Source organism: Callithrix jacchus, chromosome 2 (assembly GCF_049354715.1).
Source record: "Callithrix jacchus isolate 240 chromosome 2, calJac240_pri, whole genome shotgun sequence".
NCBI classification, from domain to species: Eukaryota; Metazoa; Chordata; class Mammalia; order Primates; family Cebidae; genus Callithrix; species Callithrix jacchus.
The window spans coordinates 97,656,473-97,680,516 of NC_133503.1; the positions used below are offsets into that span (position 1 = coordinate 97,656,473).

General features: G+C 39.3%; 1 protein-coding gene across 3 annotated transcripts in view; it reads left to right on the forward strand.

The window, feature by feature from the left end:
- Positions 1–24,044, forward strand: part of EPB41L4A (erythrocyte membrane protein band 4.1 like 4A) — a 274,144-nt gene that overhangs the window by 125,849 nt on the left and 124,251 nt on the right. For all 3 annotated transcript variants that reach the window (XR_004739723.3, XM_008991698.5, XM_078365056.1), the window contains one exon: positions 20,751–20,802. Coding sequence is in view for 2 of the 3 variants with exons in the window: in XM_008991698.5 (XP_008989946.1) it covers positions 20,751–20,802 (52 nt within the window). In the remaining variant the exon portion in view is untranslated. The remainder of the gene's footprint in view (positions 1–20,750; positions 20,803–24,044) is intronic.

Sequence of the window (24,044 nt, forward strand, 5' to 3'; positions counted from 1 at the left end):
AGGAGATGGATTAATTCCTGGAAAGATACAACCCTCCAGCTTAAATCAGGAAGAATTAGAAACCCTGACAGACCAACAACAAGCAGCAAGATTGAAATGGTAATAAAACAATTACCAAAAAGAAAAAGTTCAGGACTAGATGGATTCACAGTTGAATTCTACCAGACATTCAAAGAAGAATTTTCTCTTTTTTTCTTTTTCTTTTTTTGAATATAAAGAAATTATCTTTAGGTTTTTCTTTCTTTTTTCTTTTTTTTTTAAAGAAAGAGAAAAAGGAGTGAAGGAGAGGAAGAAAGAGGAAGAAAAAGAGGGAGAGAAAACGGGAATATAGCTTTATTCTAAAAATGGGTATTAATAATAGCCAATCAATATTTTGTGTATTTAAGGTGGAGAATGTATATTTTGTGTATATAAAATGGACAGCTCTATAAATATTTATTGAGTTTACTTGTTCTGGATCTCAGTTCAAGTCCTGGATATCCTTATTAATGTTCTGTCTTGTTGAGTCTAAATCTCTTTATGAGTCTTATGTATCTGGGTGTTAGGATCATTAGCTCTTATTGTTGCATTGATCCTTTTACCACTATATCTTTGTTGCTTTGAAATCTATTTTATCAGATGCAAGAATTGCAACTCCTGCTTTTTGTTTATTTATTTATTTTTGCTCTCCATTTGGTTGGTAAATCTTTCTCCATCCCTTTGTTTTAAGTCTTTGTGTATCTTTGGATGTGAAATGGGTCTGGATATAGCATACCATTAGGTTTTGGCTGTATCTTTTGATTGGGGGATTTAGTCGACTTAAATTTAGGGCTACTGCTATTTGATGTTAACTGGCTGTTTTATCCATTCGTTGATGTAAATTCTTCTTTATGTTGATGCTCTTTACTTTTTGGTATATTTTTAGAAAGGCTAATACTTGTTGTTCCTTTCTATGTATAATGCTTCTTTCAGAAGTTCTTGTAAAGCAGGCCTGGTGGTAATAAAATCTCTGAGGACTTGCTTGTTCATAAAAGATTTTATTTTTCCTTCAATTGTGAAGCTTAGTTTGGCAGGATATGAAATTCTGGGCTGAAAGTTCTGTTCTTTAAGGATGTTGAATATCGGCCCCCACTCTCTTCTGGCTTGTAGGGTTTCTGCTGAGAGATCTGCTGTAAGTCTAATAGGCTTCCCTTTGTGGGTAACCTGACCTTTCTCTCTGGCTGCCCTTAGTATTTTCTGCTTCTTTTCAACACTGGTGAATCTAACGATTATGTGCCTTGGGGTTGCTCTTCTTGAGGAATATCTTTGTGGTGTTCTCTGTATTACCTGGGGTTGAATATTGTGCTGCTTTGCCTAGATTCGGAAAGTTTTCCTGAATGATATCCTGAAGAGTATTTTCCAACTTGGATTCATTCTCTTCGTCGTATTCAGGTACACCTATCAAACGTAAATTTGGTCTTTTGACATAGTCCCATATTTCTTGGAGACTTTGCTCATTCCTTTTTATCCTTTTTTATCTATTCTTGTCTTCTCGTTTTATTTCATTAAGTAGGTCTTCGACCTCTGATATAGTTTCTTCTGCTAGATCAATTTGGCTATTCAAATTTGTGCATATTTCGCTAAGTTTTTGTGTTGTGTTTTTAACTCCGTTAGTTCATTTATATGCCTCTCTATATTGTCTATTCTTGTTAGCATTTCATCAAACCTTTTTTCAAAGTTCTTAGTTTCTTTACATTGGGTTAGAACAAGTTCTTTTAACTTCCAGAAGTTTCTTATCATCCACCTTCTGAAGCCTACTTCTGTTAATGGCACACAGTCCTTTTCCATCAGGGCTTGTTCCGTTGCTGATGAGGAACTGTAATCCCCTGTAGAGGGAGAGTGGTTCTGATTTTGGGTATTCTCAGCCTTTTTAGGCTGGTTTCTTCCCTTTGTTATAAATTTATCCATCTGTCGTCTTTACAATTACCACTGTCATCTTTACAATTAATTCTTCTTTACAAAGAAGAATTAATACCAACGATATTGATGCTATTCTACAAGATCAAGAGGAAATCCTCTTTAAATTATTCTATGAAGCCAGTATCACCCTATTATCAAAACCAGGAAAGGACGTAACAAAAAAAGAAAACTACAGACCAATATCCTGAATGAAAATAGATGCAAAAATCCTTAACAAAATATTAGCTAACCAAATCCAACAGCATATCAAAAACATAATCCAGCATGATCAAGTGTTTCATACCAGGGATGCAGGTGGTTTAACAAACACAAGTCAATAAATGTGATACAGCACATAAACAGAATTAAAAACAAAAATCGGGCCGGGTGTGGTGCCTCATGCCTTTAATCCCAGCACTTTGGAAGGCTGAGGCAGGTGGATCAGGAGTTTGAGACTATCTTGACCAACATAGTGAAACCCCGTCTCTACTAAAAATACAAAAATTAGCTGAGTGTGGTGGTGTATGCCTGTAATCCCAGCTATTCAGGAGTCTGAGGCAGGAGAATCACTTGTGCCCGAGAGGCAGAGGTTGCAGTGAGCCGATGTTACACCACTGCACTTCAGCCTGGGTGACAAACCGAGACACACTGGGTGACTGAAACAAACAAACAAAAAACAAAAATCACACAGTCATCTCAGTAGATGCAGAAAGTATTTGAAAAAATTCAGCATCCCTTTATGATTAAAACCCTCAGCAAAACTGGCATATGTGGGACATACCTCAATGTAATAAAAGCCATCTGTGACAGACCCACAGCCAACATAATACTGAATGGGGAAAAGTTAAAGGCAAATGGAAATACATTTCATGTTCATGGATGGGTACAATCAATAATGTGAAAATGACCATACTGCCAAAAGCAGTCTGCAGATTCATTGCAATTCCCATCAAAATACTACCATCATTCCTCACAGAACTAGAAAAAACAATCCTAAAGTTCATATTGGAACCAAAGAAGAGTGCATATAGCCAAAGCAAGACTGAGCAAAAAGAACATATCTGGAGGTATCACACTACCCGATTTCAAACTATGCTATAAGGCCATAGTCGCCAGAATAGCATGGTACTGGTATAAAAATAGGCACTTAGACCAATGGAGCAAAATGGAGAACCCAGAAATGAACCCAAATACTTAAAGCCAACTGATCTTCAACAAAACAAAAACAAAGTGGGGAAAGGACACCTTTTTCAACAAATAGTGCTGGAATCACTTGCAACTCACAAGATGGAGAATGAAACTGGATCCTTATCTCTTGCCTTATACAAAAATCAACTCACTATGGATCGAGGAATTAGATTAAAGTCCTAAATCAGTAAGACCTGAAACTTTAAAAATTCTAGAAGATGGCATTGGAAAAACCCCTCTAGACATTGGATTAGGCAAAGATTTCATGACCGGGAACCTAAAAGCAAATACAACAAAAACAAAGATAAATAGGTGTGACTTAATTAAACTAAAGAGCTTTTACATGGCAAAAGGAACAGTCAGCAGAGTAAACAGCCCACAGAGTGGAAGAAAATCTTCACAATCTATACATCTGACATAAAACTAATATCCATAATCTACAAGGAACTGAAATAAGCAAGAAAAAAAAATTCCCATCAAAAAGTGGACTAAAGACATGATAGACAGTTCTTGAAAGAAGATATACAAATGGCTAACAAGTATATGAAAAAACGTTCAACATCACTAATGATCAGGGAAATGCAAATCAAAACCATAATATGATACCACTTTACCCTCACAAAGAATGGCGATTAGCAAAAAATAAAAAAATAATAAATAATGAATTTTGGCATGGATGCGATAACAAGGGAGCACTTCTTCACTGCTGGTGGGAATGTAAATTAGTACAACTACTATGGAAAACACTGTGGAGATTCCTTAAAGAACTAAAGGTAGAACTACCATTTGATCCAGCAATCTCACTACTGGGTATCTACCCAGAGGAAAAGAAGTCATTATACAAAAAAGATACTTGCACACGCATGTTTTATAGCAGCACAATTCACAATAGCAAAAATGTGGAACGAGCCCAAATGCTCATCAATCAACAAGTGGTTAAAGAAACTGTGGTATGTGTTTTTTCAGACCATTCAGCTGGGTTTTTCTTCAGTTTAGTTGAAAGCAATGAATTCAAGACCATCTGACTTAAAATTTGTTAATTGCTCGTTACAGTAATTCGACTCCACAATTTCTAGGAAATGTATTTAAAAATGCTTTACCAACACTTAGCAAAATATTATTCATTATGCTTTTTTTCTTTTTTCTTTTGAGACAGCTGATTTAAACCAATATAGTTACAAAGGATTTCAAAAAATTTAAAAATCATTAATTTTAACATATGTTTGCCAATGTAAGATTTTTAAAAAAGTGCTGTTATCTAATTACATACTTTATATTTTCATTGGAATCTTGAAGTTGCACATTTAGTTCATTTGGCTTTTGGAAACTGTCCAGCAAGACTCTTTGACAAAGCCAGTCATCATTAAACCACTTAGCCAAACCCACTTGCTTACTGTCATTCCATCAATTTAAATAAAAATGTTAACTTGGATTCTTTGAAAAGTATTTCGTTTAGGAATTCTATTCCTAAGGTAGACAGTTAAGGCAAAGCATTTTGTTACCTAGATAAGATAGGTCTGCTTTCACTTACCAAGACTTCGACTTGCTTTATTCTTAAGGAACTGACAATAGCTAGAGAATGGAAGTTGCAAGATCATTAAACAAAAATTATTACTCCTGGTGCTGCCCTACTGTACAATATATGTGATTTCAGAACCACTCAAATATAGGCCAAAATATCATGCTTCTAACACTTTGCCTAGTCCTTGCCAGAAATATGTATAAAATGGAAAAAGACATAAAACTATTTTTTCTGATTTATGGTGTTTTTATTAAAGACATCTTTGTTAACATCAGTATTTTAAAGTCTTCCTGTGCTCCTCCTGGGATTATTCATACCCTTGGGCAATGCACTATAGCAGCTTGACAGGGCTGAAAAAAGTGCCTTTCAGTAAATTGGGATTGGAAATTTTGAAAGGAGAGTGCAGTAGGAAAGGAGAATTAGCATAATGTCATAATCTTGGGTCTATTCTTTGGTAGATCAGTTTTGGAACAGAGTGTGTGCGAAAGTTGAGAATCTGGGAATTGAGTTCTTAAAACTATGTGGTTACCCATGTATTCTTTGGGAAGTCCTCACGTAGCATCCCTAAGGTGCCTACACCTTTGTTACAATAACTTAATGAATGCCAACACCATCTACCTGATTGCTCAAGCTAGAATCTTGGGTGTCATTTCCAACTACATCATCTCACCTCTCCTCAGTTAGCCAGTCACCAAGTCCTGGCAGTTTCACTTCTTCTTCTTTTTTTTTGAGACGGAGTTTCGCTCTTGTTACCCAGGCTGGAGTGCAATGGCGCGATCTCGGCTCACCACAACCTCTGCCTCTTGACCTCGTGATCCACCTGCCTCGGCCTCCCAAAGTGCTGGGATTACAGGCGTGAGCCACCGCGCCTGGCCCAGTTTCACTTCTTAATGCTTAGTGTGACCATACAGTTCACCCACCAATCCAGGATTGAGAGTGAAAAGGGCACTGTTAATAACAAAACTGGGACAACTGGTGTAAACAGGACTTGTGGTCACCTATTCACCTCTCTAGAATTAGTCTCCATCTCTGAATTTTAGTTTCGGTGCCAGATGAGCTTGGGTTTGTATAAAAGCTTTTTGACTGGCTGTTTCTGTCTTTGATCTTACTCCCTCCAGTGTTTTCCCCACTGCAGTTGCAGTTTTCTTTCAGAAAGGCCACTTTTATGATGTTTCCTTCTGTGGCTTAAAATTCTTTAATGGCTCCCTAAGGGAAAATCCAAACTCCTAAACATGGTTTATAAAGTTAATTAAGATATGTGGCACTTGGTCATCTTGAGCTCCTTTTCTTGCAATGTGACTTTTCAGTTCCCCACCAAAAAGCATGCTTGAGGTACACTGTAGCTCCACTGAACCACCTGCAGCTCCTTAGCTGTATCATAGTGTCTCTGAGGGTATGCACTGCTTCCCCTGCCTGAACACCCTTCTTGTTCTCCTCCCTTCACTCGTTTTACCTTGGTGAAATCCTGTTTATTATTACTATCCCCAGAGTGTGGTGTTTCTGATATCCCCTCCTTCTTGAAGCTTTCCCTACCACCCAGAAATATTTTGGTCCTTCTTATATAACACTACAAATACAACATTGTATATGCCTGTTGAATAATACCATTTGATGGGATACTTTTTGAAGGGAAGCACTGAGTCCTATTCATCCCTTTAGTATCACCTCTGTCACTGTGAAACATGTGATTTTTAATGTTATTGAATGAAAGAATTCTTGCCTGGACAGTGTGGGCAGGTCAGTGGGAGGTGAGGGCCTTGACGAGAGCATTTCCCCACCTTTCCTTCCACGTCTGTGTGCTCCCTCCTTCTCTTATGAAAGGCCTCTCTTGCTGTTCATTTTAACCAGATTTTACTTATATTAAAAAAAAAAAAGAAAAAGGTTTATTGAGATATTAGGAAGTTAGATTGAAAATTCTTATTGGGATTTTAAGAAGTGACAGGTACGGTATATTTTTAAGGTGCTGGCAGCTACCAGGTGTTGTTTAGAATATTTTTGTCTGGTTAGAGGTACAGTAGTATAGTATGTAATAAAAGAAGGTATATGAGGATTTGAGTTCAGGCAATGTCACGTGTAACTGATTGTGGGTCCATGATTTAAAAAAATTGTTTATAATAAACAGTACTCACTCATAGGTGTATGTTGAACAATGAGAACACATGGTCACAGGGAGGGGAGTACCACACACTCGGGTCTGTGGGTGGTGGGGAAATAGAGGAGGGACAGCAGAGGGTGGGGAGTTGGGGAGAGATAGCATGGGGGGAAATGCCAGATATAGGTGATGGGGAGGAAGGCAGCAAATCACACTGCCATGTGTGTAGCTATGCAACAATCTTGTATGTCCTTCACATGTACCCCAAAACCTAAAATGCAATAAAAAAACAGTACTTATACTAAAAGTAGATTTTTTTGTTTCTTCATGGTTAAACAGGGTTTAATAAGAAAGAAGAGATGATGTTTTTTGGAACATTTTCTGTTAAGAGTGAGTCTGCCTTCCTTTGAGTACAGTCATGTGATACATCCACGAGCAATCACTAGCTGACATGCCTGAAATAACCCTGGGAAGTACTGAGGGGGGAGCCTCCCAAACGTCACCCCCAAAGTTGCTTGGTGCACTGCATGGTTTCTTCACTGTTGCACCAGGAAAAGCAGAGCATACTTTGATTGATTGGCCTTCAGTTTCTTTGTTAATTTTGACATGGACTCAAAAACTGTTCTTGAAGGACCCAGTTTTGTATGGGATCAGCTCCATGACACATCTTGAACTTTTTCCCCTTTCCCTCAAATGGTTGATCACTGTAGGCGTGAATGTGTCTTCCATGGGTCATGTATACTACAATATTTTATCCTATGGCTTTCATAAACTTGTGGTTTTCTAGGTTTAGGGAGGTGAAGGGCTGAATTCTGTCTTGCAGAGGAAGTTTTCTTCATCAATGGCACCCAGTGCCTTTTTCACCGAAAGTAAATGAAAAGGAGGAGGGTAGAAGGTGGAAGGTACGGGAGATCTTCACAACGTGAGTTTACCTATATAACAAACCTGCACATGTGTTCCTGAACTTAAAAAGCTTTCATCAAAAACAGCAACAACAGCAGATACTTACCAAGTAGCCACTGTGTCTCAGGAAGTGTGGCGCAATGGTGAGTAAGAGCCAAGGTCCCTGGTGTCAGGGAGTTTATTTCCAGGGTGAGACAGACAGTAAAAATGTGTTCAAATATCAGGTACTGAATGCTTTGAAAATAAGATGATATGCTACGGTTTTGTGAAGGCTCCTTCCATTGGGTGATATGTAGAGAAAAACTCTTCAACCACGTTTTGCCTTTGCTCTAACATCACCACAATCATCAGTGTAGAAAAAACTTCTGGGATTATATGTGTCGGTATTTTTTTCCCCACATACCAAGCAGTGGATACCAGCTAGGTGTCCTCCAATTCAGTTTTGACGCTATCTACCTGGAGATAGCATCAAATCCCACAGGTTAGGGGCTCAGTCCCCAAGACTGCCATCTGCACCCCTGGACACCAGTTACGAGTCCAGGCCTCTGGAACTACTACTACTACTTTTTTTTTTTTGGAGACCTTAGGAGGGTCTCACTATGTTGCCCAGGCTGGCCTTAAACTTCTGGGCTCAAACAATCCTCCTACCTTCACCTCCCAAAGTGCTAAAATTAAAGGCGTGAGCCACTGCTCCTGGCCAAGGCCTCTGGAACTTCTGACCAACTGGCTTTGTTTGAGTTCCCACAACCTTCTCTTTGGGTTTGATTAATTTGCTGGAGTGGCTTACAAAACTCAGGGAAACACATTTACCAGTTTATTATAAAGGATACTGCAGTAGATATAGATGAAGAAATGATATGTAGGGTGATGTATGGGGGAAGAGGCGTGGAGCTTCCATGCCTTCCCTGGGTGTGCCACCCTCCAGGAACCTGCATGTGTTCAGTTACCTGGAAGCTTCTTGGACCCCAAGTCCTCTTTAGTTTTTATGGAAGTGTCATGATATCAGCATTCCTTTTCCAGGTGTATAGGGCTGGACCTTCTCTGGGTAGAGTTTCCCACTCCCCCATGATCTTCATGAACACGGGGAAAGGTCTTAAGACCCACGGTCAGAAAGGTGGGGAAGATTAGAGTCCTACTTGGGGCAGGTGAAAGAAGGGCAGGAGAGAGTGTTTGTTTCTCGAGGACTAAAACTCCCAACATTTTAACAAAGACTAATTAAGAGCAATGGGAGTTATGAACCAGGAACCAGCAGAATATGCTTTGGTTGATTGGTCTTCAATTTATTTGTTGATGAACCACCTGTGGTGTTGTGATATATACTGGGTTTCATAACACCACAGGTGGTTAGAAGAGACCTTGTTGATATATACACTGAGTCTGAAGTGATAAGGGGAGGAGCATGGCAGGCAGGAAGAACAACTGATTTGGGGACCCTAAGGCAGAGACAGATGCGAGGTATTCTGGAACTGAGAGGAGTCTAGTGATGCTGGAGTTGTAAGAAAGTGGGTGATGAAGTGGGAAGGTGGGAAGGGCCCCCATGACATAGGGCCCAGCAGGCTATTGTAGGCTCTGTGTACAAGAATCTACTGGAAATGTCAAGGTGAGGAGTGGCACAGAGCTAGTTTTTCAGTTTGGGAAGTCAGTTCTGATTTGCATATGTTGGGTTTAAAATGTCCATTTGAAGTCTCAGAGATATTAGGGGAGTAGTTTGGGTTCCTGGGAGGCTGGGGTCACATCTAGGAGTCTCTAGGTTTTTAATGTCATGAGACCAAATAAGGTCATTTAGGGAGAAAGGCTGTAATTGCAGATGAGAAGGGGCAAGGCTGCGGTGTGCAGCTGTGCTAATCGTGTGAATTGTGCATGCTGGAGTTGATGCAACTGTGTGGGTGGTGCTGAGCAGGGCACCCAGACCCTCCTTACCTCACAGCTCTCTGGGCTGGATTGGCTCCTTTTTGCCAGATTACTTGGTTAGCTAAGACTACGCTTATGTTCAGCTTCCAGGACAGAGTTTAAATGAAGCTTAACTCTTAAATACCTGTGTATTTTAAATTACTACGGTTTCAAGACATGGCAAATTTAGGGTTTATTTCAAGATGAAATGATATCATATTCTGTTTACAGTGATGCCTCACAAGAAATGTGTTGTAACTTATCCAAAATGTAGTTGAAACTTTAGAAAGAGCCAAGGTTTCTTAAGCAGCCCAAATTGATTATCTTGGAGTCCACTCACAGGATTCAGCACTTTCCTTGAGAAAGGAATTTCTTTAGAAAATCTGTGATCCCTAAAACCATGTTTGTTTTCATTTTAGGAAGAAGTCTGAACACATTGGTTATTATGTGCCCTGGTTCTAAGACATTTGAAATGGTCTATTAGATGCAATTGTAGGGCAGCCCCACTAGACACAGGCATATCATGGCAGGAATTAAAAAATGATTGGTGGTCACCCCTGTAATCCCAACACTTTGGGAGGCCGAGATGGGTGGATCACTTAAGGTCTAGAGTTAAAGACCAGCCTGGCCAACATGGCAAAACCCCATCTCTACTAAAAAATATAAAAATTAGCCGGGCGTGGTGGCAGGTACCTGTAATCCCAGCTACTCAGGAAGCTGGGCAGGGAGAATTGCTTGAACCCAGGAGGCAGAAGTTGCAATGAGCTGAGATCATGCCACTGCACTCCAGTCTGGGCAACACAGTGAGACTCTGTCTTGGGGGAGACAAAAAATGATTGGTGGGCTTTGAAGGCATATAATAGCAGGTCCCTAGAATCTAGTATATTTTCAGTAACTAAAAAAGCCATTTTCGTCAGACCACTTTATTAGTAATAAAACTAGTACATTTGCAAGTCAAATATATACAGAAACATTTATATGATGTCTTTGTGGACTAAATGGAAAAATTGCTAAATTGAAAAATAATTAGGATGACTTTTGAGAGTCATCTCTGGTTTCTTGAATGATGTGGATTATCTCTAGTTTCTTGAATTATTTGGATGGAGGGAGGTTTCTAGGTATGTTCCAGGGCATGTAACATCTATGCTGGTATCCAGGATGAAGACATAAAGGGCATGCACATCAAGTTCACAGATGGCATAAACACAGGAGGAACAGCAAGTTTGTTGAATATAAGAATGAAGATAGAAGAGGTCTGGATAAATTTGGAAATATTTCTGTTTTTCATTGTTGTGTAACTAGCCATCTCAAAATGTAGAGGTTTGAAATTATGGCGACACACATTTTGCTTGTGGATCTGCGACTTTGGCAGGGCTTGTGGGGCCAAGCATGAAGGGCGGAGGCCGGAGTCATCTGAAGTCTCAGTCATGTCTGCTAGTTGATGTTGGCGTTGCCTGGGGCTTCAGCTGGCGATGGAGCACCTACTTGTGGACTCTACATGTTGTTGCTTGGCTTCCTCACTAGGGCAAACATCCAGAGCCCAAAGGCGGGGAGGGATACTGGGAGGAGCAAAGGTTGTATCCCTGTGCATGACCAAGTCTCAGAAGGCAGGTAGTTATTTCTGCCACTGCACAACGTTACTTCTGTGCTATTCTATTGGTTTGAAATTCAGAGAAGTCCAGGCAACGTTCCTTACCACACACTGCCACTCCAATTTCCAGTCCTCAGAGTGTTCCCTGAATTACCTGAGTAGCCTACTTAGGCTCCTGGATTGCAGGATTGCAGGTTTGCAGGTTTGCTTTGCTTTAACCCACTCTCTTACTTGCTGTCAAGGTGATCGGATTAAAATGCAAATGTTACCAAGTAGTTCCCCTACTTATGACACTTCAATGACTATCCATAGTATTCTGCTTAAATTCAAATTCTGTTAAGCATACAAGACTATTTATGATCTGAGCCGTATCTGTAATCTGTAGATCCTTCTCTAGCCTTCTCTTCCATCACTGTACCATACACTGTTTTTACTCTTGGCCAGGTAACATTTAAAGGGGAGAATATTACATTATACCTTTATTCTCTTTTTACATATAAAATGTACTTGTTCCTTCCAAGGTTTCCCAATATTCTTATTTATTATGACATGAGACTTGGGCTTCTCAAATCAGACGGTTGAGTATTATCCCTTAAGTTGAACTCCTTGAGTACGGTTCCTTTTGATCCGAAGATGTGTGAATTAAGGTGATATGATAAGATAAATGTTTCCTGTCTACCCCACACCAAACATACAGTGGTGGAATATGCATGGGATAACCTGTATAAATGCTTCCAGTTAGAAAGGGGCAAAACAGAATGCACACAGTTACTAGTCCATATTACTCGTTTTTAAATCTAGCCAGACACATGTGGTCATTTCTCTGATTGGGACTTGGTCCTATTGTCTAGGAGTTGTTTATTATGACGATTGGTCCTGTCTTCTGGGCTCTTGGTTCTGTTGTCTGGGCTTGCTTGCTATTGTCATAAAAAGTAGTGTGTATTTGCAGTGGAGTGGTGTTCTCAGCCTGCATTTTGCCTAAGGAAAATTGGGAGTTCAGAGGCTTCTTTTCAGTTTATAGTATCTCTGTGTTTTTCAGCCCAAGCTGGTACAATTATTCTAAAAATGTTTGTGAATTTCTTATGAAGCAACCTCTAATTAACTTTATTAGACAAAGGCAGCACCCAAAAATTGTTCAGGAATAAGCTCTTCTGTACTTTAGATTCCCTGTACGGCTGTTGGGACACAATTCCCTTAAGATTATTAGAGAATCTTGTTTTGAAAGGGTCCATGAGGCATTGTATTAAATCTTATACAGTATCAGATTACATATAATAAAGGATTTTATAGTTATAGTATGTTTACCTGACAGCATACTGGATTCATTCTTTGCCCAGAAGTGATATCTTAATTGCAGCATTGTTTGTGTTCTGATAGGACTAGAAATGAGAAAGTTTTATTTCAAACTCAGTAAAAAGTGCTCGCTCTATTATATTTTAATGGTTCTTCTTTCTTTTTAGCTTATCTCTCTCTTCATACATTTCATTATAGGCACCAAGATGAAGCCAATCATAACTTTCAACTGTTTACCTGGAAACCTACTTAACTGAATCATCTAGTTCATTAGGTACATTTTTTATTTCACATTCTTTTCTGTTTCCAATAGCTTTCTCTGCTTTCACTGAGGCTCTTAGAGACAGCCTCCCTGCAAGCCCTCAGGCTTCTGCCGAGTCTCCTTAAGGTCCTTCTTGCTACTTCATCCTAAAAACACATAGTAGGAAGTGGAGGGAGTGGGGCCAGATCATGGAGGGCCTTATAGGTTATTAGAAGGATGTTGAGTTTTACTTTGAATGAGAAAAGAAACCACTGGAGGATATTAAAGAGAAGAGTTAACTGATCTGACCTGTGTTTAAATGATTTTTTTCCAACTGCAAGGGCAGATTCAAGGATACTATTAAAAGAGTTGTTGGCCGGGCGCGGTGGCTCACGCCTGTAATCCCAGAACTTTGGGAAGCCAAGGCAGGTGGATCATGAGGTCAAGAGATCGAGACCATCCTGGTCAATATGGTGAAACCCCGTCTCTACTAAAAATACAAAAAATCAGCTGGGCGTGGTGGCACGTGCCTGTAATCCCAGCTACTCAGGAGGCTGAGGCAGGAGAATTGCCTGAACTCAGGAGGCAGAGGTTGTGGTGAGCTGAGATCGTGCCATTGCACTCTGGCCTGGGTAACAAGAGTGCAACTTCATCTCAAAAAAAAAAAAACTTGTTGAAGAAATCCAGGTGAAAGATGATAGCTGCTTGGACCTGAGAGTGGTGAGAATTTGACCTATTTTGTGTATATTTTGAACATGGAGCCAACAAGATTTGCAGGTGGATAGAAGAGATAGGAGATAAAGAGGTTTTGACTGGAGTCTATGGAAAAGTGCTATACTATTTACCAAGATGGCAAAGACTGCAGGAGAACAAATATTTTTTGAGGGAGTAGAATCATCAGTTTTCTTTTGGACATGTAAAGTTTGAGATTCTAATAGGCATCTAAGTGGAGATGCCAAGTAGGCAGTTGGATTTAGCAGGGAATTCTGGTCTGGCTATAAATTTGGAAGTTGTCAGTGTATAGATGGCATTTAAGGTCATGACCCTTGATGTGAGATATGAGCTCAAGCAGTATAGACTTTCCTAGTCAGGGAAATAATGAGCAACTATAAACAGATTTTGAAGATGTGGCCAGTGAGATGGGGGTAGAAGCAGGAGGGAGGCATGTTCTAGAAACATGTGACATATTTCAAGAATGTGGATGAAGACTGTGTCTGTCATCAGATTGAACAATGTGGAGGTCATTGCAGTAAATACTAAAGTGGGATCAAGAGGAGATGGTGGAGTGTAGGACTTTTTTTTTCCTCATCCAGAGATTTATTTCAAAGCACAGAGGTGAAATGGTATGGGAGTCAAAAAAGGTTTTTATTTTTGTTTTGAAGATGGGAGAAATAAAGGCATCATTCTTCCAAGAACGATTCTGTCAAAAGGGAAACCTTCATGGTACAGGAACGAGAACAGAAAGTTGCCGGAACAATGTTCCTGAATAGATGAGAAAGGGATGAGCTTAAATGGCACATGGATAATTCCTCCACAGCAACAGGAGAGAGGGCAGAACACAAGCTCAGATGCAGGCAGGTTGGTCGATGGGGCCAGGATGCATATGCATTTCTCTTCTGATTGTTTCTATTTTCAGTGACATAATGAAGATCTTCAGCTGAGAGTGAGAAAGAGAAAAGAGATGTTGGAAGTTTAAGGACAGAGGAGAAAGTATCAAGAATTATCAAGGAGAATGACAGAATAAAATGTAGTAGGATTCTGTGTGATACCAAGGGTTCCCTTGGTTTGTTGGTAATGAGTATAAAGTGAGCCCACCTATGGTTTTGCAATTTGAACCTCCAGTTACGTTTATCTCCTGGGGTGCTAGCAAGGAGAATGCAAGGAGTTGGCATTACCCATGGGTGGTTTTTTTTTTTTTTTCCCAGTGGATATTATGGAAGCAAGTCTGTACAAGGGAATTGAGGACGCTTGCAAGTGAGCGATTATAATGGATAGTGAGGGAAATGACATGGGTGGGGGGCATCAGTGAGGGACAATGAAAAGGTCAGTGAATTGGGTGTCTTGGAGGAGTCAGAATATTAGAGTGAGTTGGGTAAAGAGTATTAGCTGAGAGTAAGAATCTTGAAATTTAAGTTGTGCATTACTACTCAGACAATATTCTACAAAGTAGCTTGGCCTGAGTGTAAGATGGAGTGGCTTCAGCTCATTGGATCTGCTGTTCTGTACTTTTGGGCAAGTTGTTTAACTACTGAGTGTTTCATTTTCCTCATTTCTAAAATGGTAATTATAGCAGTTCCTACTTCATAGAGTTATTAAGAGGATTAAAAGAGTAAATACATGTGAAGCCCTCAGCAGTGCCTGTCACATTGCAAAAATTTAATAAATGCTAGCTATTATTATTGCATTTCTATAAACTTAGAGTGGTGTCAGGCTCCATGGGTGAGAAATGAGGATTATTCCCAGGGCCAGTGACACTTTATGAGGACCCACATGGTCCAATAAAGATTCATTGAAACTCACTGTTGCTGAAAAATGGAGGTAGTTATAATTAGCCCTTCCTCCCTGTAGATCACTCCAATGACAGGTCCTTGTTTTAGTCATTAATGCAAGATAGGCTAAGGCTTCTGTGACTCATATGAAGGAAAAAATTAAAACCCACATCCTCTTGATGTTGCTTAGAGGGCCTGAGATCTATTTACAGAGGCAGTGGGAAAAGCACAAATAGCTATAACCTAAGTCCTGGATTCCTTGAAACATATGTGACTTATGTTGAGTACTAGAATTCCCCAAGAATGACTTGTATCACTTTTGAGATACTTGTGGCTCTCTTGTGCCTGATACATGGTTAACTCTGTTTTTACTCTCTTAGATCAAGAGGTTGTTTTGCTATATTAATGAAAATTGTGTGCTTTTAAGGGCTTTTCTTTGGCCTACAGGAAACATAGGTAACTATCAATATAGCATTCTTAGATTCCCCAAAGGAGAGTCAGCATTGGACTCTAGGTGAAATAGGATGCAGCAAAACTCTCATTATTTCATGCTGTCCTTTCTTTTTAAAATCTTTTAGGGTTTATTCTATTAGAATTCTAGGAGACTCCAAAACAGTTGACAAAGAAAAGGTTGGACCCTGAATTTAACATTATCTTTTGAAGGTTAGGATATTGATTGTCTGGACAGTATTAGACTTTCAAAACCTAATTCTGAGACTGTTACCTAGGAAATTGATGAAATTGAGACATTACAGCCAAGGTGGATGAAAGTAGCCTAGGGCATTTAGCAGGACTGTCAGAGAGTAAGAAGGGTCTGTTATTGCTCTCCAGGTTGTATCAGTGCTGTGATTAAAACTGACAGGCCTGAAGTGGTAAGGCTATCTAGCTGCTTTACCTCTTCCACTCTGGCAAAGGGGCTGAGTCCAAGAGGGTTGTCACCACGACTCCTTAGTGATTGACTGTTTAGGATGAGTGTGTTAGAAGCAGACTGTATGAAATCAGAATAAGAGATCAGGGTCTGTTTGGGTTCATTGTTATCTTCCTACAAAATGGGATCACATTGTCAGCATATACAAACTACATAATATACATTTGAAATAGGAGAGAGGGGAGTGGGGAAGGGGAAAGTGAGTGATTATCCTAGAGAATGGACAGCTTGAGTGTTGAGAGAGAATGAGAGATAGGGCTATTTCTTCTTGTGACCATCTGGCTAGGCAAGAGACAGCACACCAGGGTACAATTCAGAGAAGCCATTCTCTGAATCAACATTGGACCCAGTGTGAAATAAGATGCAACACAGCCCTTGTTATTGCATGCTGTCCTTTCTTTAAAAATTTTAGGGTTTATTCTGTTGGAACTCTGGAAGACTCCAAAAGTACACAGTCTCTTAGGGTACCATACTGCATGGTTCTCAGCTTCTGCACCTCTTTACGAAACGTGGGGCAGGTAGAAAGACTGAATGGACTGCTACTCTTTCTAGAAGTTCTCCACCAATACTGATTGTTTAGCTGAGTATTTGTTAGCTGTTGGGCAACACTGACTTCAATAGAGTGTCACAATAACAATTGTAAAGGACTTGGAGTATTACATTCTGTGTTAATATGTAGAAAAGTACTCACTTGCTTTGAGAACAGTTGAGTGGATAGACGTCCTTTATACAGATTTAACGCTCTGTTATCCCTCATTTATGTGTCTTGAGAAAGTTTTTTTGTAAACAGCTATTTAATGATTTTCTTTTCAGTAAAGCCATCTTATACTCACCCTACAGGTAATTTTCTTTGTACGTGATTTTATTATCTCATATGTACTCATCTTACACAAGTAATTATTGTCTCATCACATTGTATTATAATTATATGTCTGTGTGTCTCCTGCTAGGCTGTGAGTGTGAGGTTAGTCATGGGTGTCATTCAACCTTGTGTTCCCATACTACCCAGGACAATGTCTGACATGTCTTATAAAGAACATGTATAGTGAATATCCATAGGTAATGAATGAATGAATAAATGAATGATATCCTAGTTTTAGAGTTCACCTCCAGAATACTGGCACTCCATGTCCAGTATTCGGGATGTAGTCCTTAAAAACAGGGATGTTGTTTTAAGGACAATAGTGGCAAATTCTTGTGCACCTTTTTTCCTCTTAGGCTATAGAATAACAGGCTGATGTGTTTCACTGTGATCTTACATGTGCTGTGTTTGATTGCTTGTTGACAATGAATTGAGACAGGTGCCATCATTGTGTGGCTGCTTTGGTTTCAAGGTTACATCTTTCCCTTGGTTGAATGTAAGTGGGTTTTACATTTCAAGATCTTGGCTTCTAAAACCTGGTGACTTGTATTTATTATTTATATTCTTGGGCATTTATCATTGTCTGACCTCTGTAACCCCTGGTTTCCATTTTGATCAAATGAGATTTGTGCGTGGCCAGCTCTAGGGTGACTTAGCACACTTAGCATAGCAAATGTGCAGTGAGTTGATTGAATAGCCTCTGACTGAGTCTTGCTCCTGCTTCGTTGTGCTGCAGAATTGTAATGTCTAACTTATCTTGAAACTGTCATTTTACTTTTTTCGTCTCACAAATTTAATCATTCTTAAGAGATTTATTTTAAAATTGTACAGATTATCATTAATGTAAAATTTTTGATAGATTAACCAGTTTTTCCCATTATGTCTGGTTAAAACTTTTCTTCCTATTTTCTTTACCTGGCTTTAATGACTGAAAAGCATTCTGGACACAGGAAAACAGAGACAAACAAAATGTATCAAATTGAAAGATGTGAAAAAAAAAATTGCAAAGGTTGTCTTTTGGGATGGTGATAATAGGAGGAGAAATTAAAAACTCTCTGATTTCTGCCTCTTACTAGTTTCCGAACAAGATTAGATAGAGAGTAATAAGACAGAGGTTCCTTTTTTCCTTCTTGTCTCAAACACATATTGACACCTCATGTGTAAGTGTGGTGTAGGGCCTGAAATTAAGTAACCTGTGTTACGTGTATCTTGACGCCTGGAGAAACTGGGAGAGCCTCTAATGACCCATCTATAAGCCCCCTCCCATACTGTGCTCTAGAGAATACAGTCCCCTAGCCAACCAACTCTCCAAGACCCCGGCAGGCTGACATCTTGATTTTAGCCTTGTGAAATCTGAAGCAAAGAAAGACACTAACCTTTAGCACTCTGAGATAATAAACAGGTGTTGTTTTAGCCTCTAAGCTTGTGGTAATTCATTAAGGTAGCAGTGGAAACCTAATGCAAGTGTTAATGAGTATTTGTGTTTGTTTACCTTGGGTTTTTCTTCATTGAAAAATTCAGGGGATAGTAAAACCTTTTTATTTAACATGAATGGCAAGAAACAGTTCCCTCAGCTAGTGTTTCCATTTCATAAAGAACCCACAGCTTAATATATATAAAGGGATGGTTCTGCATTGTGTCCAACACACAGCTTAATGTTTGAGTTGATTTTACTCTGCTTGAATGAACAGAGTTTCCCTGGGAGGCATTATTTTAACACCAAAGCCTCATTTTGAATCGCTGTGGGCTCCAAGGACGTTTCACTGACACATCGTCTGCTTCAAATACATTTTCTGTTTTAAAAGCGAGTGATTCCAGACCTTTAAAAAAGACAAAATGATAAAGACCAGAATAATGAACATTGTGTTTTTAGTTGCTACACTTAGATAAAAAGTCAAGCTGGGCGCAGTGGCTCATGCCTATAATCCCAGCACTTTGGGAGGCCGAGGCGGATAGATCACGAGGTCAAGAGATTGAGACCATCCTGGTCAACATGGTGAAACCCCGTCTCTACTAAAAAAAAAATTCAAAAATTAGCTGGGCATGGTGGTGCGTGCCTGTAGTCCCAGGTACTCAGGAGGCTGAGGCAGGAGAATTGCTTGAACCCAGGAGGTGGAGGTTGCGGTGAGCTGAGATCGTGCCATTGCACTCTAGTCTGGGTAATAAGAGTGAAACTCCGTCTCAAAAAAAAAAAAAAAAAAAAAAAGATTAAAAAGTCAAAAAATTGAAATTTTTTTTTTTTGCTGTGAGTGGCAAATAGTGAAGATTATGTATGTGTGAATTGAGTTTAGTGTGGTAACAAAATCTTACAGTAAAAAGACTACAACAGTCATATTCATAGTGATAGTATTCATAGTATGAATAATTGTTATTCATAATTAGGAATAAAAGGTACAGGGATTGCATAAAGCATTATAATTGCTATTTATAATTAGTGCTACTGATACAAAGCAGAACAAGCTTTCTGCCCTCAACTAAGGGGAAAGAAAGTGGGGAACTGGGCCAGCGCATGAGTGCTGGGAGGAACATGGCTCAAGGTGGGTCAGCTCCTACCTCGCTGTAGTAGGAATTGCCCTTTCTTCATTAAGGAACATGAGAAAATGGGAACTGAGTAGCTTGATCCTGGGGGTCCCCAATATCTGGCTAGGAGAGTTGGGGAGTGATTCTATGTCTGCCCTCCCCTTAGTCTCCAAGGCAGCCCTTATCCCTTTGACTCTGCTTTTGTGGGAGCTCCAATGCCCTCTGTGCTTCTTTGGTTTCTGCCCTGCTCTTCCCACAGATGGAGAGATGAAACTAGAGGCTTACCTCATCTCTTTCCTTCAATAATTCTACTTCATAATTGTGAGTTTTAAAGGAAGGCCTCTCCCTAGGACCCCAGATTCTCCTGTTACCGCTTGAAATTCCCATTAGTAATTTGAATTAATAAGCAGGTATCTTAGACTGGCCAAAGGCAGTTACTAAAGGTAACCTAACTATTCTTAGCATGTGTAGCATGAGCTAGGGGCTGTTCTAAAGACTTTACCTAAATTAACTTATTTAATGTGCACAGCAACCTTATGAGGAAGGTCTAGTGGTGTCCAGTCACTTGTCCCAAGTTACATGGCAATGATGTGTTCCGGATAGCTGGAACAGAATCCTTATGGGTCTGCCCTGGGATTTAGGCCCTCAGCCACTGTGCTAAACTGCTGTCCTGGATCTTTAATGGGGATTTGATTGCTTTCTTCCTAACAGCTAGCAGCAATACCTGTAGGGATGAGATTGGAAGTGAAGATGGTGAGGGCATACTAGGAGGAGACATGGTTCTAAAGGGAGTAGTGCTTGGCTTGGTGAATACTTTGGAAAAAGACTTGGAGGACATTTTTTCGAGGCCATTGTTTTCTCACCAAAAGTAGTCAGAAGTCACTCAAACATTTGGATGTCACCTTATATAATCAGTATTATAATTCATCCAGGGGCCCAGCAAATACTGTTGCTCTTCTTTGCCTCTCTTCCAACATCAGCATCATCTTTCTATTTTATTTTAAATTTATTGTTATTTTTTTAAAGATAGGGCCATGCTATATTGGCCAGGGGGTCTCAAACTCCTGGCCTCAAGCAGTCCTCCCTCCTCTGCCTTCCAAAGTGCTGGGATTTCAGGTGTGAGCCACCATGCCTGGCCCATTTTTTTCATTGTTTTACTGTTCTTGCTGTGGAAAACACTTATGTATGTTTGTGTGTCTGTATGAGTGAAGTGCTTCACTTAACAAGTTTTAAAATGCTTAAATAACATTTTGCAAATATTCTCGAAGTAATTAAAGACTAATTTCTTGAATTATCCTTTTCTTCCTCATATAGTATTGGCTGGATCCTGCAAAAACCCTTGCTGAACACAAAGAACTGATCAACAGTAGGTATTTAACTTTTACTTTGTAAAGGGTGGCTTGAAAATGATGACAAAGTCCATGATTAGTTGGGTGCAGAAGTGGGCTTTAGTACTGGAGAAGTGAGTACTAGTAGTCAAGTACCAGAATATGAGAATGTGTATTGTGTGTTTTGGTAGGCCCTCTCCAAACTCAGATTAAATTTAATCAGTCTCTGAGTGAATCTTAGTATTGATTTTGTCTGTGGTTTTTCTGTATGCTTGTCTTTAAAAATCTGACCTTAAAACAAAAAAGGCAAATAGGCATTAATGGGTGACAGGGAGGTTGCAGGGATGGGTCATAATGCCCAAGTTTTTAAAGAGCTTGAGTTTCTTGGGTCATGGCATGGTTTCGTCATTCAGACCACTCTGTTTCCTAAGCCAGTAAGTAAGAGGTGTCTTTGTGACCTGAAAAATGGTCTTCAGAGAGAGACCATTTTTGAGAGCCAGCTTTTTGCTTTTATCAATACGAATATTATAAAGAGATGCAGTATACTTAAGTATCTATTCCTTAATCTTAATTTCCAGAGCCCAAGTTTTTATTTATAAGCATAAACACAAAGGCTCCTTAAGTGTACAAAAGAATACTTTTAAATTCTTGTAAAATGTGCATAACGTATAAAATGGATCCTTTTAACCATTTTTGTGTAGAATTCAGTGGCATTAGGTACATTGTTGTGCAATATAAATGTCCATCTCCAAAACTTTTTAATCTCCCTAAACTGAAACTCTATTCTTCATTAAAGCATTTTGCTGAACTGTGTGAATTATTGCTAATCAAAACCGAGTGGGTTCTTCTGGCCTGCATTACCCCCATTCTCTGCCTGTATTTTCTGTGCATGTCAGCTTGTTTCCTGTGGTAGTACGGGTTGTGCAATGCCCCCATGGATCCAAGAACAGGAATGTAGCTATACTTCCAAATAGAACTGGAAACCTGGACTGCACAGCCATCAGAAAGTCCTGTTTCTATGAGCATCAGCATCATTGTTGTTTCTCATTGCATTTCCACCTCTGTGGTGGAAACCGCTGGAGTTTACAAGGTATAGCTCTAGCCTATTTGAACCAATTAAAAAATACCAATTGGAAAAAAAGAAAAATTTCAGGAATAATTTTTTTTTTTTTGAGATGAAGTCTCACTCTGTTGCCCAGGCTGGAATGCAATGGCACAATCTCTGCTCGCTGCAAACTCCACTTGCTGGGTTCAAGTGATTCTCCTGCCTCAGCCTCCCGAGTAGCTGGGACTATAGGTACACGCTACCATACCCAGCTACTTTTTGTATTTTTAGTGGAGACAGGGTTTCAGCATGTTGGCCAGGATGGCCTCGATCTCTTGACCTCGTGAATCACCTGCCTTGGCCTCCCAAAGTGCTGGAATTACAGGTGTGTGCCACTGCGCCCGGACTTTTTTTTTCGTATTTCTAGTAGAGATGGGGTTTCATCATATTGTCCAAGCTGATCTCGAATTCCTGACCTCAGGTGATCCATGTACCTCGGCCTCCCAAAGTGCTGGGATTACAGGTGTGAACCACCACACCCAGCTGATTATTTTAAAATAAACTCACAGGTTTCTTTTATAGGAAAAAAAGTTGATTTTCTATCCAGGTGATGAAAAAATTGTTATTTTAAGGTACATTATTAAAGTGGTCCTAAGCACATTTAAAGTGTCTACTTATTTACATGGTATGAAATATTTTATTTAAATATTCACTCTATGATGGGATCACTTTTTCTTTCTAAAAATGCAATATTAAAAATCTGATGTATAGTAAGAATAAAACAACTGGTATTATAATTGAATAAATGTTAGTGACTGAAGAGTCCTTACATTTTATCTCATCAATTTATTTGATAGTGAAGGAAAATGGCTATGAAATCTCCAATAGATTCATAAGAAGGAGAATCTGTAAAAATGATAGAACATTTGCTAGTTATCAGAATTCTCATAGGTAATCTTGTTATCCCTGAGTTAATGAGAAATTCCTTATCAAAGACCTCAAAATTAGTGTTCAAAAAAGATAGAGGATTCCCAGTTTCTGGCTCCTGTATTTTTTGCTAAAGTGAAACAATAATAACTTCACTTTATGTAAGAGTTTCTTAAACATTGAGTCTGTAGAATGACATTGATTCGAGACAGTAATTTTATAATTTGAATTATCAGCACCTGTTTTTTTTTGTATTTAGCATAGGAAGCCAAAAAATATATGGCTAGACATATCCTTGTCCAAAATGTTTATTTGTATAGCCTTTGATTGCTTTATGAAACAGTGATGCATGTGAGAGAATTATCTCACTCTAAAGGTATTATTTTGTTTTTCCCTGAGAGGCTATATAGAATAGTGTACCCCAAAGCACTGAGCTATAGATATTAGCAACTTTTCTTTCTTCCTTGTGATTTTAGGCAATTTGTTTAGCTCCTTGGAGCTTTACATGCCTTGCATATGTTATCAAATTGTAGTTGTTGAGAATCAAATGTTTATGAAATGTTTTTGTACATTATGAAATGTAACCAAATAGAAATGATGCCTTATATTTAGAACACAGCCATTGTATATGTGAATGGTAAATGAAGGGCTAGTTTGGGTCAGAAGACCTTAGAGAAAATTAGCCAGAGCCAAATGTTTTTAATTGTGTGCTTTTAACATTTCTGCTCAACTGTTCATACTGAACATTTGAAATGTGTGGGCTTGGTGGATAGCATGTAATCTGTCATGTTCCAGAGAATAGAAGCAGCTCTGGGGCCTGGAGAAGGCCTCTTCCCTTTGTGTACCATCTTGGCAGCATCTGTGCTCCTCCCCACCTCCTAGGTACCAACCCCAGCTGCCTGCAGGCACAGGCAGACCCATCTGCTCAGGAATACAGAGCTTGATTGACACAGATGGATAAGCTGAGGGTGGACTTCCTGACTCTTCTAAATATTTAATAGTCTGTTGACATCTATGTTCAGGGATAGAGGTGTATTTGTCAGAAATACACAGTGGTTAAACAAACAATAGCTGTAGCATAAGGAATGTCTTACACAGGAAGGCATAGATGAGGGGAGGGGGCAGGACCCTCATATTGATGGTCTCCCGTATGCCAGAAAGAGGGTTCCAGGGTGCTGCACACCTAAGTATGTGTATGTAATAATAAATAATAACATAGTTCATATGTTATAAATACATGATACCTTTATTCTTGTTTCATTTAATTTTGTTTCCCAGTTTTGGAATTTGGGACTTTATTCAGTTAAG